Source organism: Piliocolobus tephrosceles, chromosome 8, assembly GCF_002776525.5.
Source record: "Piliocolobus tephrosceles isolate RC106 chromosome 8, ASM277652v3, whole genome shotgun sequence".
In the NCBI taxonomy this organism is placed as follows: domain Eukaryota; kingdom Metazoa; phylum Chordata; class Mammalia; order Primates; family Cercopithecidae; genus Piliocolobus; species Piliocolobus tephrosceles.
The window spans coordinates 32,146,690-32,162,850 of record NC_045441.1 but is presented as its reverse complement, the minus strand read 5'-3'; the positions used below and the strand labels follow the sequence as shown (position 1 = coordinate 32,162,850).

Sequence of the window (16,161 nt, the reverse complement as noted above, 5' to 3'; positions counted from 1 at the left end):
TAGTTCCGGCTGATGGGACTGATGCCACATGTGAATCATGAGTTGAATGTATAAAAATTTCAGCTTTGCCACTGTTGTCCTTTGGATGGATATTATGCACGGGGAAAGTAGATAGAGAGGAAAACAAAGAGTTGATCAGCTCCTAGTTCTGGAGTTGGTTGTTAGAAATTATAAAAAATGGTGGCTCTGCTCAGAAGACATGGGCATATAAAAGCTTGGAGTGCTTAACGCTCACATTTTCCCTTAAATGATAGAAATGGAAGTAAACATTTATTACCATTTGGTCAAGTGTAGCTTAACTTGCATTCATATTTCATTGTTAGTAATGGAGGTATGTGGAGATATACACAGACCTTGAGACAGCTGTTTTTTAATATTGCATACAGGCTAGCAGTTCATTGAAAACAGAGGAGAGAAGCCTGAAGGTTAGATCTTAGAAGAAGGCAGTTCTTCATGCACAGCTTTTGTCAATCCTGATTTGGTTTGAAAATAAAAAATCATGGAATACCAAAATCAAAGGAGAGTTGATTAAGGGAAAGGGAAAAGGGATCATCCCAGGAAGGGTGATGTCACTGGCCAGGAAAATGTCAGGCGAGGTTCCATGTCCTCACTCAAGTCCAAAGGTGCTGGTTTCCTCTACTGCTGTTAACAGCTTTTCATACAACATGGAGTACGAGGGATACGGTGGAAGATCCAGTCGGTTGAAGCATGTGTGTGCCCTGAATGGGGAGAAGAGATCGGTGAGAGTGTTTGTTTCGATACAACTGGTTCTGGATCTGTGACTGTCTGAAGTTGTGATTCAAAAGGGAATCAAAAGTGAGCAGGACTGTGATTCAGGACCACCATAAAACATTGCACACTAAAGAGCCATATTCCTCTAGAATGAATAGACTGGTGGAAGGATTGGAATACTAAAAATGGATTGTTTGCATTTGCAAGCAAACCAACTACACTAGAATGATACTAGCAAACTGATTATAAATTCTATGGTATCAGCCTGATTTGCAATTGAGTTATACATTTTGATGTGGTTGATGAAGGAGGCAGAAATATAATTAGTATTGAAGGATTATATTCCTAAGTCTTCTTGCCCAGCAGAGCCTCTGTGAACCACATGCATCTATTTAGAGGAACCTGAGATGGCCTGGAATTCTGAGATCCAGTTCTCCATTCAAGTCAAGTGTGTGCTGGAGACAAGTCTGACTCCTCTACCCCAGTAGAACCCACAGAACCTAAAGCCGAAGTGCTGCATTTCCAAGAAAAGCTGCCCATGTGAGCCAGTCCTCCCTGGATGCCTGGGGAGTCCTGGTGCCCAGGGTTCTATTTTGCTTCATGTGCTTCCTCCTGCATGGCCAGTGTCTGCCTTAGACAAGGAATGTCTTCCTCGCCAGAGGCTAACACCTGGACTGGAAGACTCATGTGGGTCTCCAGTAGTGGGTACAAGAAGCCCAGCACACATAGATTCCCTGCTGTGGAGCCTTGAATCACCTGACTAGCTGCTCCCTACCAGTAGTTCTTTGTTTCTGCAGAAACTTTGGCTGATGCCGAGCCTGTACCATAGTAGGGAGAAAGGTGGATGGGTGCAGGTGAAAGTTCATTTCCTGCCTTTTCCTCCCTAAGAGTGGTGTGTTGCAATGGTGTTTTGAGACACCAACCAGCACAGAAAAGGGCATTCTAAAATCAAACCAAATCAAATCAAATCAAATCACAAAACAAACATACAAAGAAACAAACAAAACTAAACTCTCTTCATTAGAGTTTTATTTGGGATATTAAACTCTTCTTTTCATTACAAGATCCCTAGGGGACTTGTGTATTATTCACACCTTTGTTTTAAAGTATATAAATCAGAGTATCAGATCACTGCCCAGGCAGATGCAGCACTCAGGTTATGGGGGGAGATTATTTTGGGAATGAGGAAGATGGGAAGAGGAAAGGGGGAAGGTGGGGCTTCCGGGGCAGCAAGAATCTAGGGAGGATGCTGGTGTTTTCGTCTGCCCAGCACCCATTCCTCCTCCTGGCAGTCCTTGGGGAACTATCCCTAACCCCTACCTCCCTCCTCCCTGTCCCATCCCCGCTCAAGCTCCAAAGGCAGGCATAGGGTAGTAGAGTGTCTGGTCTTAGGCCTTAAAGACATAACAGGGAAGAAACATACGAATAGAGATTAGCAGAATTCTTAGACTATTATCTAAGATTCATACAGGCCTTCCTTTACTTTAAAAGAAAATAATTGAAATACTTTATCTAGATGTAAATATTTGAGTGAAAGGGAACTCAGTAAATCGAGTAGGATGATTACAGTGATTTCTCTCTATGTTAAAAAGATTGCAATGAAACTAGAACATACATTGGGCTATGGCTAAACAGGCGAAGTAGGGCAGAGAAATCCCAAGCATGCTTTTGGAACTAGCTGAATTAGCCAGGGGCGAGATAGGAGCAGGCATCATCTTCGTAGTTTTCTTGCTCTGGTCATTTTAACTGGCACTCATGAGTGGAAATATTACAGAAAAAAAGATCATCTTTACAAATTAGTTGGAACCAAATTAATTCTGTAAAAGATCATTTCTGGGAGTAAACAGAAAGCATTGGTGAATAGCACCTAGTCTGAACACCCACGGTTTCCTTACTAGTTGTTTTTATTGCATTTATTTAGAGCCTTGGTGAACTCCCTTAGTTTGTCATCTAGAATGAATGAACACAATCAAATCATGATCCAGTTCAGCATTCCTAAGAGCTCGCCATCCTCCAGGTGTGGTTCTGACAGCACCGAGTGCCGCTTACCTCATTCCCGTGCACCGAACCAAGCATTGCCCGGTGGTGTGGGGCAGTGGACAGCAAGAAATTAGGGCTTGGAAGACCTCTATGCTGACCCCAGTCTAGCCACTTACCAGCTTTATGGCCCTGGAAAAGTCAGTTAATCTTCCTGAGCCTCAGTTTTCTCACTTGTAAAGTGGGGATAATAATATATGCTGCGTGCACCTCAGAGAGTTATGGGGAGGATCAACGCTAGAACACACGTAAATGAGTTTTGTAACCTGTGAGTCATCATTTAAACATAAGATTCTCTTAATAATGCAACCATGATTGTGATAATGATTTGGGGAACCGTGTCATACTTGTGGCAACTGAAGCCTCTGGGGTTTTGCACATGACCTATTGGCAGGTGACTCACTCTCTTCTCACACTTGGTACGACGGTGGTTTGGAGATCCGCACAGGTCTTTCAGTTGTGTCAAATTCCACGCCATTGATGTCAAGCTAGGGTTCCAGCATTTTGAGATAATTTTGGATTGGGTTGTGCCAATCCCTGTATTGTTTATCCTTCTAACTGTGTCATCTACGCAGTTGATCTCCCTGTCTTCTCTATTTTTTCCAAGTTATAGATTGAAATGTTAACCATCACAGGGCCAAAGAAAGTCTTGCTCCTCTATACTAGAGACCACTTTAAGGTTGGCTAGAAACACACAAAATAGGCAGCAGTCACTCCTCTTTGCTGCCAATTGTTCAGTCAGTTATGTAAGTTGTGTCTTCCCTTCATGCCAATCTTCTTCTACTGCCTAACTACAGCCTTGTTCTCTTCAGATAGCCTTGCTCTCTTCCCTGCTAAATTTACTTTTTCAAGTTTGTCAGTAACCTCTTGATCCCTAAATCCAGAAGCCTATACTCTACTCCCTCCTGCTCCAGCTCTTTAAAAACATTTGACAGCTCTTCCTCTGGAACATCTTCCTCCTTGGCTTCTCTTTGGTTTCTCAATGGCTGCCATTTTTTCTGCTGAGCTCCCTGATGGCACCCTCAGGCCTCCTTTGTAGGTCCTCTTCTGGCCTTAGGTACTAGAGAGCAGCATTTTTCAGCTTGGCACGATTCACTTTTCAAACTGGATAACTCTTTGTTGTGGGAGTTGTTTTGTGCATTGTGAGATGTTTAGCAGCATCTTTGGCTTCTACTCAATAGATACCAGTAGCACCCCTTCCCCTCAGCCAAAAATGTCTCCAGACATTGTCAACTGCCTCCTGTGGGGAAAGAGGGGCAAAGTTGCCTTCCCTAGCCCCACCTTGAGAACCATTGCTACAGAGTAAACCAACTCCTAACTTAACCAGGCCTCCAACTCCACCCTGGGCCTGGGCTCAGTTTACATCTGCAGTGAAACATGTTCATATTAGAATTTTGTTTGCAACTTTTAGGCCAGTTAATTGCCCATGACTCATAGCTTTGATATCCCTGGTCCCTTCCCCAAAGGTAAACCCAAAGATTCTCCCCTCTCCTTTATTCTATCTCCACACTGCCCAGTGCTACTTTGACTCTGACCTAGCTTCTGTGCTTCTCTTTCCTTCCAAGCCTTTCCTCTGTCCTCCTTTGAGCTCTTGTTCAAAGTAAAGAAACTTTGCCACCTCCTTAAGCTCTTTCCAGATGCTACCTCCAGGTCCTAGTGTCCCCTTTCCAGTCCTCATGGGTGGAAACTGCTCACTACCCCACACGCTGTGACGTGGATGGACATTCTTCACACTCCCTGCTGTCAATTCCATGTCATGACTTTGCAATCTTTGATCAGTTTCCATTCCTTTGAATCTCATGTCATTTAAATAATTTATTTTTAAAACCATAGGTTTTGGCTGGCATTTCATTTTAATGAAATAGGATAGAGTAGAAAATAGATTTTATTGCAGATAATAAGGGTAAAGTGCTGTTTTGAGGAACTTGAGTTTCAGATATACACACACATATGTGCAAATGAGTACATGTCCTGAGTTGTGATATAAAAGGCATTTCTTTCTATGGACTATGGTTTAAAAAGCTTGAAAATCAGTGATCTAGATAGATCTTTGGTTCCTTCTGTTCCTCTGAACTTCTAACTTATTATAATTATTATCTGGCACTTTGCTTAAGTCTTCCTTTCCATTTCAAGTCTTCCTACCAGACTGTGTGGCAACTAAGTCCACAGGACTGACAGGGTGAACACCCAAGTCCCCAGTTCCTTGACCTCAACTCCAGTGACGGTCCTGCCTCTCATCTGCTTCAACTATTAAATTATATCCTAGAAGGCCCTACCCTCAAAGTCATTTCTCCTGACCCTCACACATCTTTTAGCAGGCAGGGACTTGGATTGACACAAAGGTTTTAGGTAGCCTGGGCTATGACCAGGTTTTGCTGTGGTGGTGTCTGGTGCTCTCATCTGGGAAGCCAGTTGCCTTTCCTTTCTGCAGAGGGAAGACCTGAGGAAAGAGCGGAAGGCCGCCTCTTCCAGAGTGCAGGCCACATGCACTGTGGCTCGCAGTACCTGGGAAGCCCATGCCACCCGGGGTCTGCTTTGCTTCCTGCCTGCTCAGGGCTTCCTGCCACCTGCCATGGCCAGGCCAGGTCTTCCTGAATGACAGTTTCTGGAAGTCAGAGGTTCTTTCCTTCTATCCACACATAGATGACATTTTTTTTACGTTCTTGGATCTTCAGACTCTGTCCAAGGGAGACTGGACAGGGGTCACTATTCGGGGGTTATTTTCAGTGTCCTCTTAGAGGCATTTGCTTCTTGTCCCAAGAAGAGGTCCCTGCTTCCCCAAGAAACCATCTCTGGGGCTTGTGGTGCAGCAGCCCTCTTAGGGGTGCCTTGGTCCAGATATGAAGAACCTGTTCATAAGCCCAGTGTCTGCCTTAGAAGTTCTCTGTGTGGATTAATAATATTAATGTATATTTCAAAGCTTCCAAAGCAAATACAGAAATTACTTTCAATCTGTGACCCCAGATAATAGAGGCAATGACTCCCATTTCCTAAATAATAGAGACTCCTCAGCACAGTCTTTTCTTTTTTCTTTCTTCTTCTTTTTTTTTTAAATTTAATTTGATACAGGGTCTCACTCTGTTGCCCAGCTGGAGTATGGTGGTGCAATCACAGCTCACTGCAGCCTCGGCCTCCTGGGCTCAAGTGATCCTCCTGCCTCAGCTTCCCAAGTAGCTGGGACTAAGGGTGCATGCCACCATGCCCAGCTAAGTTTTCAAATGTTTTGTAGAGATGAGGTCTTGTCATGTTGCCCAGGTTGATCTTGAACTCCTGGGCTCAAGCAATCCACCTGCCTTAGCCTCCCACAGTGCTAGGATTACAGGCGTGAGCCACTGTGCTCAGCCAGCAGGGTCTTTTGTTTGTGGCTCACCAAACTCTTTCTCAACTGCATCCCCTGTGATGATGTTCCGGGCATCTTACCCTCTGCACTGGCTGGCTGCACCTTCCTGAACATGTGCTGCCATTCCCTGCTCTCAGACCTTGCATGTGCTATTGCTTCAGCCTGGAAGGCCCCTTCTCCCTATTCCTCATCTCCCAATGTTCCCCTAAATGCCAGTTTCTTTGTGGCATGTTCTCTAGGCAACTCGATTAGGAGTCTCTGTTTCACACTCTCGCAGCATGCTGCTCTTCACCCTGTGCTCCTCTGATTCTACCTTGTGCTGTGATTAGTTACTATCAGGCCGTGTTCTCCCTAGATTGCAGGTTCCCACGGGCAGGTGTGTGGTTGTAGCTCCGCCCCTCCTCAAGCTGCATGCTGTAGGGGTAGGCTCTCATCAGTGATGACTCAAGCTGCATTTCTCTAAAATAAAAGCAAGATGTTTCCAAATAACTATATTATTGAAATCTATCATTCAACTTAACAAATGGAAATTCTGCCTTTTTAGTCTTCTTTTCTTGCCAGACTTAAATTCACTAGGTTTAGCTATTGATGGAGCCATGCAAACAAGACAGACCCTTGGAGCTGAGGGTCTGCTGAACAGCGTGGGTGAAGCCGGGGCTGAAGCCTGCACCAGGGTGTTTAGCTGTGGTTAACCAGCTGGGGCACGCCCACAAATGCTGACTGACACCAGGCGAATTGTCCTTGGGGAAAATCTGGGAACGCTAGATGAAAGCTATAGTCCAGTAAATCCTTCTGCAATAAGGATTTAGCAAAAGTGTCTGGGTGGCCATGTAGAAATAGAGCTGAGTTAAATGCAAAGCTTCTTTATAATTAGAATGTATCCTATTAACAAAAGATAATAGGGGTCAATCTTTTCTTCTGTCTGTTGCAGCAGTGTTTCTCACTACAGCGCTATGCACCACTGTCTCTTCAGTGCTTCCTGATTAGGAATGCACTACCCAAAGCGGCATAGAAAGGATTCAGGAAGTGATGGGATTAAAACTCACAGTGCAGGGAATTTCTTCTGTAAAACTGCCTGGAGCCCCAGTGTCTTCTTTTGCACATTTATCCCACAATAGATGTGCTTTCTAAATAGAAGTCACCATAGAGACCCAGAGATACATGTGGTCTCATCCCCACGTTTTAAAACTTGGTAGGAAAAATCCGACACATCACGAATATATAATGATCCTATGAAGTATTAAGAGATACGCTGCAGAAGTACCGATACGATGCTCGAGGGGTTACTTCCAGGTTCCAGCTTTTTTATGTTAATGTCCTTGCCTCTGCTCTCTCCTGTGTGAGACATTCATCTTTAAATTAAGTTGGGCTGTGAGAGCATCCCACGGCTGACACATGGACCAAGATATTACAGCTGAAATACCATCAGTCATCAAAACCTCCCTAAGAATAATATAGTTTCAATCCAAGTCTCACAGCTACCTCACCTTCACCTTTCCCTAATAACTGCCATGACAATACTTTGGGTGACCGGAAAGAATTCCATCCCAAAGGATGGTCACTCAAAATCAAATAGCAAAGTATACTTTGCCCTCTTCAGCAGGTTTCCCCGAAGGCTGGCAGGAGCTCTGTACCTGGGGAGAGAGGTAATTTTCCCCCATTTCTCTATGCAGAAGCGCCGAAGCCCATTGCTCCCACGGAGGGCTGCGAAGCCTTCGTAGGGCACGCTGGATGTTCCCGTGACAAACTGCAGTAATCTCAGCCTCTGCTCATTATTGAAGCGCTCCACTGCGGCCCAGAACCAGCGGATTACAAGATGCCCATCGTGGTAACCTGCACGAGGCAAAGGGAGGGAGGAAGACAGGATGCGGAGAAAAGAGGAAGGGGTGAGGAGGGGGAGAGAGATCAAACACATCAGGTATGATAGGAACAGAATCGCGGATTTTGATCTGATTTCTCTCGTGATGGCCTTTAGAGAGGTCTAAAACAATTTGTGCAACTAGGTCAAGTTTTAGAACAAGAGTAGATTTAGAAAATAGTCATTTTATAAAAGGACTTTATGTTCTGAGGGATGTTCTCAGAGATGTCTGCTTTTTATTTCAACAACTGGGACTCCACTTAAAATGCCCCTGCCTGATATAGGTGTAGATAAGGAATAGAAGGGCCTGGTAGAGACCAAGGGGCCCATGAACACAGTATTGCATCATGTTTCCTTTGTTCTGCTGTCTTAGCTCTTGGCAACCACATACCACGGGAGAGTCTAGGACTTACCAGTCTAGGCTGGAGGTGAACAGCCAGTTTGGTGAACAGGAGATCCCAGGCTCTCCCCTTGAGCAGCTGCTCTCAGGCCAGCCCTGGGTGGATACATGCTGGGCCCATGGATTAAGTACTGGGTCCCTCTCACAGTTAACTGGGGAGACCATGCTTAGATATATCAATTAAATGATTTGCCATTGACTGCAAATGCAAGAGGCATTCAGAGAGAGAAGAAATCCATGTGTGCCAAGGTAGAAGCAAGGAAAGCTTTAGAAAGGAAGTGAAGCTACGAGCAGCGTGTGAAGGGCTTGTGCAAGTGGAGGGAAGGAGGAGGACATTCCTGGCAGGAAAAATAAAGAATAACAAGAACGAGGAGGAAATATGCAGGCAACTCTAAGCCACTGGAGTAGAGGCGTGTCTGGTGAAGGCAGGAAGGAATATTTCTGGGGGTGTTATGGGGCCTTAGCAGCCAGGCAGAGACTTTTTTTTGAGATAGAATCTCGCTCTGTTGCCTGGGCTGGAGAGCAGTGGCACAATCTCGGCTCATTGCAACCTCTGCCTCCTGGGTTCAAGGGAACCTCCTATCTCAGCCTCTTGAGTAGCTGGTTCTACAGGCATATGCCACCACACCTGGCTAATTTTTGATTTTTTTTTAGAGGTGGGGTTTCACCAGGCTGGTCTTGAACTTGTGAGTTCAAGCAATCTGCCTGCCTCAGCCTTCCAAAGTGCTGGGATTAAAAGCAGGAGCCACCATGCCCAGCAAGGCAGACAGCGGTTTTCATACTATACCAGGTTTATAATAGAAGAGGCTTTGCGGGGCTGAGTGTACTGGGGACATGAGGGAGGCTGAGGTGATGCCCCTAGCTCACTCTTTACTGTATTGACGGATTTCTCTGTGGTATTTTAAATGAAGAGTTTTGAGGCTAACAAAACCCTTCAAATCTAGAAGTAATAAGGAACTTGTTTTGTGGGTAGGGAAGTGGCCCGGTGAAAGCAATGTTTCAGGAAGACAGGTCTGGCAGTGTGCAAGGTGAGTAGTTAGGAGGGGTTAGACATTAGCTTTAGTAATGGCCACGGTTAGAACCGTGTTGTGGCAAACTAGGATTGAGGCAGAGAGGGCTCCAATTCTGTAGGAAATGAGACACCCTTCCCTGGAGGCACGCATGCTGCTCAGGGGCTGGGTCCTGGATGGAATGTTTTCTGTAAGCCTCTATACCAAGTTAGGCCAGAGACTCCACCAATGTGAGGAGGATGTCGCCTGAAGGAAAGTTCAGGTTGGGAGTTGGAGAAAGGCATGTACAAACTCCTGCTTTGTACTGAAGTAAGGCCAAGCTTCTCGTAGTCTTCAAAAAGTGATGAATTATTTATACATGCAACGGAATGTTATTCGGCTATAAAAAGAAATAAAATAATGAAACATGCTACATACAACATGGATGAACTTCAAGTAGGTTAAGTCAAAGAAGCCAGACACAAAAGACCACATTTTATATGATTCTATTTGTATGACGCATCCAGAATAGGCAAATCCATTGAGACAGAAGGCAGATTGATGGTTGCCAGGGGTTGGGGGAAGGGGGCGTAGGAGTGAGAGCAACTGCTTAATGGGTACAGGGTTTCCTTTTGGGGTGACGAAAATATTCTGCAAGTAGCTAGAGGTTGCACAACACTGTGAATGTACTAAGTGCCACTGACTTGTTCGCTTTAGTCAATTTTATGTTACGTCAATTTCACCTCAACAAAACAATCTTTTGGAAAGTGCCGAGTTCTATTTGTGATAATTATATCATCACAGCTTCTGCCCACTCACCTCCCCGGTACTCGGTGTTATTCCGCCAGTCATTTAGGTCGATTTCCGCGGTGCCAGCTATCACCAGCTCCAGCTCCCTGGCATCAAACACGGACACCAGCCTTGAGTCTACAACCTGAAATGCAGGTTAGGCTTCAGTATCCAGGTCCAAACACGTGGAAAGGCTATGTTCATTATTATATTTATGTGGGTTAAACTGGGAATTAAACTGGGAAACTCACCATCACTGGCAATACTTTTTTTCAGTCTGCAATCATTTTTAACTCAGAAATTATTGCTATGATCTGAATGTTTACATCCTTTTCCTTCCCCAAATTCATATGTTGAAACCTTTACCCCGGAGGGAATTGTATTAGGAGGTGGGGACTTTGGGGGGTGATTCGATCACGAGAGCTTCACACTTTTATTAAACAGGCCCAAGATACCTTGTATCCCTTCCTTCACATGAAGACACAGGGAGAAGGTACCATCTATGAATCAGAAGGTGGCCCCTTAGCAGACACCAAATCTGCTGGTACCTTGATCTTGGACTTCCCAGCCTCCAAAACTGTGAGAAATAAATGACTGTTGCTGTAAGTCACCCATCTAACAGTATTTTGTTACAGCAGCTCGAACGATGATTATTGACTTAAATATTTTAGAACAGAAGCCTTCATGAGCGGGGAACAGAAAAAAGAATCCCATGCTCCACCCCTAATGCTTCCTCTCAGAATGATTTTGTAAACAAATCTGACTTGACTTTCTGCAGTCACATTGAAATTTTCAAATAACATTGCATTTTAAAGGCAAAAAGTCCACATCACTCTGAAGGACTTAGTAGCTATTAGTATTACTATTTCACTTAAAATGTAGTCTTTCACATGCAAATTATGACTTATTTCCTAAAATTTAGCATTTGTATTAAAACGACTGCATTTTCCATCCCTTCTCAAACCAGGACCCTAAGATTAAGGACCTCATGCTCACTGGACTGAGCTAGCTGGCTGCAAATTTGCCTTTTCCTTCACGTCTTCTCTCACTTCTTTCCTCCCTCCTTAGATATCTGGGAAGACTTGTTTTGTTAGGGTTCTGCAGTCTGACTTTGCATCTCGGGTCAAATGTACCAGACACAACTGAGGTCCTGTGGTGGAACCTCCTTTAATCAAACCAGAGGTGGATGAGACCATGGCCAGTGCACTGTTCCATTGTGGCAGGGAAGGAGAGCCTTCCACGACCCAAGACCTGAGAAAACATTTATAGCCTCTGGTTTTTAAACTGGAGAAGTTCAAGGATGTCAGGATGTCTAGCGGCCCTCCCTGTCTTCTTCATTTACCACTCAGCATAGATTACGTGGCACAATGTAATGCCATAACAAAATAAAATTCTAGCGACAGTGGACAATACCTCCCGATGCCTTCTCTTCACTTATTTTTGTTTTGTTGAATGAAAGGAAACACCACCTGCACATATCGCGAAGAGATGCTAGATGTTTTCACATCTGGCACACCAGGGTCACATGCCAGTTGTTTGAAAGCATTTTTCACCAATAAGAGTTGAGTTTCCCAGAGAACTGTGACCCCTCAGCCCTCCACCCCAAGAAGGTCCTCAGTACTCCCTGGTGAGGAGCACTTGCTGAGCCCACTGCCCGCCTTGACTCTCCCTGTCTGTTCTCACCACTTGAGCTGCTGCTCCCCCAGGGAGCCTGGAGGATGAGGCCCCATAAAGCAGCGCCCTGGCCACAGCTTGCCTTCCCCAGGCCACCGGGCCTCACCTCGTAGAAACCGCGCACCAGCGCCTCCGTCTGCTGTACCACGCCGCGTTCCACCCGCCACTTCACCATGCGCTCGATGTACTCCTTCTTGTTCTTCTCCGTCACCTGTGTGTTGGCTCCTCCAGACTTCAACTCCCTTTCCGTGACCTTGTAGGAAAACAGAAATATTGCGATGCTTGTCAGTTCAGCTCATCTCTCAGGGAGGCATACCTGTATACCAAAAGTCCTCTACAGGGCATTATTCGGTATTATTACCCTTGGAGTCTTTTTTCCTTTCTCAAGGTCACTAAAAAGGCTCTGGCTGTTTTAAGCAGATTGGAACGCAGTGGTGCAATCATAGCTTATTGCAGCCCTGCATTCCTGGGGGCAAGTGATCCTCCTGCCTCAGCCTCCTAAGATGGGATCACAGAGGCGCCACTCTGCCTGGTTAATGTTTTTTTTTCTTCTTCTTCCTTCCTTCCTTCCTTTCTTCTTTCTTCTTCTTCTTGTTTTTTTTTTTTTTTTGGTAGAATGTGGTCTATGTTGCCCAGGCTAGTCTTGAACTCCTGGCCTTAAGTGATCCTCCCAACTCCGAAGTATTGGGATTACAGGCGTGAGCCACTGCACCTGATCTCTAAACAGATTGTTAAGCACCTTGGAAGGGCTACAGTTTTTGTTCTATATAGAGGAAACAAGGCTCCTATACTCAAGAGGCATAATGGAAATAAAAGGAAAATGTGCTAGGCTGTCCCCAATGGTGAAGCTGAATGTCTCAACGCTACAATCACACTCTTGATGCCCCCAAATCTCAATGACAGCAAATTCTTAACAGCCATCAGCTTCCACTCCCACAGCTGGCCAGAAGACAGTAGGCTTCTGGCAGAGGGTGGGGTATAATATTACACAGCCAGGGCAGCCTGACCTTGGCAAGGGAACCAGAAGCACGTAGGCACACACAGCAAATGGCGCTGCCACTTGTGTGATGATGCATGTTTTGTTAGGACATGCTTGAGTCATCAGGGAAGGCTATGATCTGTCTGCCATCTTTCCACAGGCAAGAAGGTAGATAACATACTAGACATTAAAAAAAATCAAAATGTGTTCACGTATGAAGGGGATAATCTTCAGTCATCTTAAATTCACTTAAGCATTCACTGAAATGCTCAATGCTGCAAGACAAATGAGGCATCACTGGATTTAGTTACTGGTTTAAGGAAAAAAAAATACTTGTATGTTTGGCACTTGTGGACACATGTACCTAAACAAAACAGTCCATAAGTAATCTGATGGTTACCTTTTCTTTTATCACTTAGGTGATCAGTGCTAATTATAAAATATTGGCTAACAATAAAATACTTGTTACCACCCAGCATCCATATTCTTTGGGATGTCTGATTTTTAGCTGCCCAGTTAAAGACTTTATTTTCCAACCTCCTTCACAGCTAGGTGTGGCATGTAAGTAAATTCTGTCCAATGGGATGAAAGCAGAAGTGTTTGGCACTGTCAGGAGGCCTCCTTGAAGGGATAGGCTCTGTGTTCCTTTGTCCTGCTGCATTGAACACAGTCGTGATGGTTGGGATGCTGTACTCATCCGGGCTAAGAGTGCGGGGCGCCTATCCTAGTGGTAGCAGTGGGGATACCTGGAAGGAGCTTGATCCCTGAGGATTTTATCAAACAGCGCTTTTTTTGTTTTTGTTTTGAGACAGGGTCTCACTCTGTCACCCAGGCTGGAGGGCAGTGGTACAATCTTAGCTCTCTGCAAACTCTCTCTCCCAGGCTCAAGCGATTCTCCCACCTCAGCCTCCCAAGTAACTGGGACTACAGGCACGTGCCACCACACCTGACTAATTTTTTTTTATTTTTAGTACAGACAGGATTTTGCCATGTTGGTCAGGTTGGTCTTGAGCTCCTGGCCTCAAGCGATCTACCCGCCTTGGCTTCCCAAAGTGCTAGGATTATAGGCGTGAAGCACCACACTCAGCCTAAACAGGGCTTTTATGTGAGAAAAAAAAAAGCTTCTATTAATTTCAACAGGGTCATTTTTGGCTGCTTCACTAGTAGCTGAATCTAATCCTAAAGCCTATGGTGTCTTTCACCTGCATCCCTCTGCTCTCCACTATCTAACAACTTGACAAAAGAAGGGCTGCAATTCAATCTTCTAAAACCACTCATTGTTCTTGGTGACCTCCTTTTGAAGAGAAATGGGATAAACTTTAAACAGGTATACAGGTGATCCTTGAGCGACATGGATTTGAACTGCATGGGTCCACTTGTACATGGATTTTTTTCAATAAATATATTGGAAATTTTTTTGGAGACTTACAACAATTTGAAAAAACTCACAGATGGCCTGCATACCTAGAAAATTAATAGAAGCTTTTTTAAAATGAAAAAAAGAGTTAGAAATGTCATGAGTCCATAAAATATATATAGACAGTAGTCTATTTTTATCATTTACTAACACAAAATGTACACAAATCCATTATTAAAAAGTTAAAATTTATGAAAACTTACACACACAAACACTTAGAGCCTGCACATGGTGCCACTGGCAGTTGAGAGAAAAGCAAACTAGCATAAAAATGCAGCATTAAATCACAACTGCATAAAATTAACTGTAGTACATACTGTACTATTGTAATAATTTTCTAGCCACCTCCAAACAAATAATTTTGTAGTTGTTTTTGCGATGAGCTCAAGTGTTGCTGATGAACAGCCTCTCTCCAGTAAACTGTGTATCACAGTAAAAAGTGATCTCTCTTGTTTACTGCATATTTTCCACTGTGTTTAAGTGCAATACCGTGAACTTTGAATAACATCATGGGACCCACACGAAGGGCCACTAATGATGCTGGCAGTAATCCCAAGAAGCAGAGAAAAATTATGATATTACAAGGGAAAATTGAATTGCTTGATAGGCACCATAGATTGAGGTCTGCAGATGTGGTTTCCCATCTTTTCAAAACAAATGAATCCAGCACAGGGACCATTGTAAAAAAAGAAAAGGAAATTCATGAAGCCATCACTGCAGCTATGACAGCAGGTGTGAAAACCTGGCACTTTTTGTGGAATACCTTTTTATATCATATTGAAAATACAGCTTTTTTTTTTTTTCTCTGAGACAGAGTCTCGCTCTGTTGCCAGGCTGGAATGCAGTGGTGCAATCCCAGCTCGGTGCAATCTCTGCCTCCCGGGTTCAAGCGATTCTCCTGCCTCAGCCTCCGAGTAGCTGAGATTACAGGCACGTGTCACCATGCCCAGCTAATTTTTGTATTTTTAGTAGAGATGGGGTTTCACTATGTTGGCCAGGATGGTATTGATCTCTTGACCTTGTGATCCACCTGCCTTGGCCTCCCAAAGTGTGGGATTACAGGCATGAGCCACCGTGCTCGGCTGAAAACACAGCTTTTATGTGAGTGCAGTATTGCTTGAACAATGGCATACCTATAGACTCTAATATGATTCCAGAAAAAGCAAAGTCATTATATGATAACTGAAAGCAAAAGGAAGGTGAAGGATCTAAAGTTGGAAAATTTAATGCCAGCAAAGGATGGTTTGATAATTTTAGAAACAAGTTTGGCTGAAAAAAATGTCAAGATAAGAAGAGGAGGCCGGGCGCGGTGGCTCAAGCCTGTAATCCCAGCACTTTGGGAGGCCGAGACGGGCGGATCACGAGGTCAGGAGATAGAGACCATCCTGGCTAACACGGTGAAACCCCGTCTCTACTAAAAATACAAAAAACTAGCCGGGCAAGGTGGTGGGCGCCTGTAGTCCCAGCTACCTGGGAGGCTGAGGCAGGAGAATGGCATAAACCTGGGAGGCAGAGCTTGCAGCGAGCTGAGATCCGGCCACTGCACTCCAGCCTGGGTGACAGAGCGAGACTCTGTCTCAAAAAAAAAAAAAAAAGAAGAGAAGCAGCTCGTGCTGACCAAGAGGCAGCAGACGAATTCCCAGACACCATTAAGAAAATCACTGAGGAGAAAAGATACCTGCCTGTACAGGTTTTTAATGCAGGCGAAAGTGCCCTGTTCTGGAAAAAAAGCACCACAAAGGACCTTTATTAGTAAGGAAGACAAGTAAGAACCAGGATTTAGGGCAGGAATTGACAGGCTAACTCTACTGTTTTGTGCAAACACATTTGGATTTATGATCAAGATTGCCCTTATCCATTAAAGCTTTAACCCCTGAGTCTTGAAGAGAAAAGATAACACCAGCTGACAAGAAGAAGGCCTGGATAATGAGAACGTCTCTTCTGGA

General features: G+C 44.5%; 1 protein-coding gene across 1 annotated transcript in view; it reads right to left on the bottom strand.

The window, feature by feature from the left end:
• Nucleotides 1–360: 360 nt before the first annotated feature.
• Nucleotides 361–16,161, bottom strand: part of HECW1 (HECT, C2 and WW domain containing E3 ubiquitin protein ligase 1) — a 254,817-nt gene continuing 239,016 nt past the window's right edge. The window contains exons 23-26 of the mRNA XM_026456391.1: nucleotides 11,926–12,072; nucleotides 10,176–10,290; nucleotides 7,744–7,942; nucleotides 361–719 (exon numbers count right to left, since the gene is read on the bottom strand). Of these exons, the coding sequence (XP_026312176.1) occupies nucleotides 608–719; nucleotides 7,744–7,942; nucleotides 10,176–10,290; nucleotides 11,926–12,072 (573 nt within the window). The 3' untranslated portion in view covers nucleotides 361–607. The remainder of the gene's footprint in view (nucleotides 720–7,743; nucleotides 7,943–10,175; nucleotides 10,291–11,925; nucleotides 12,073–16,161) is intronic.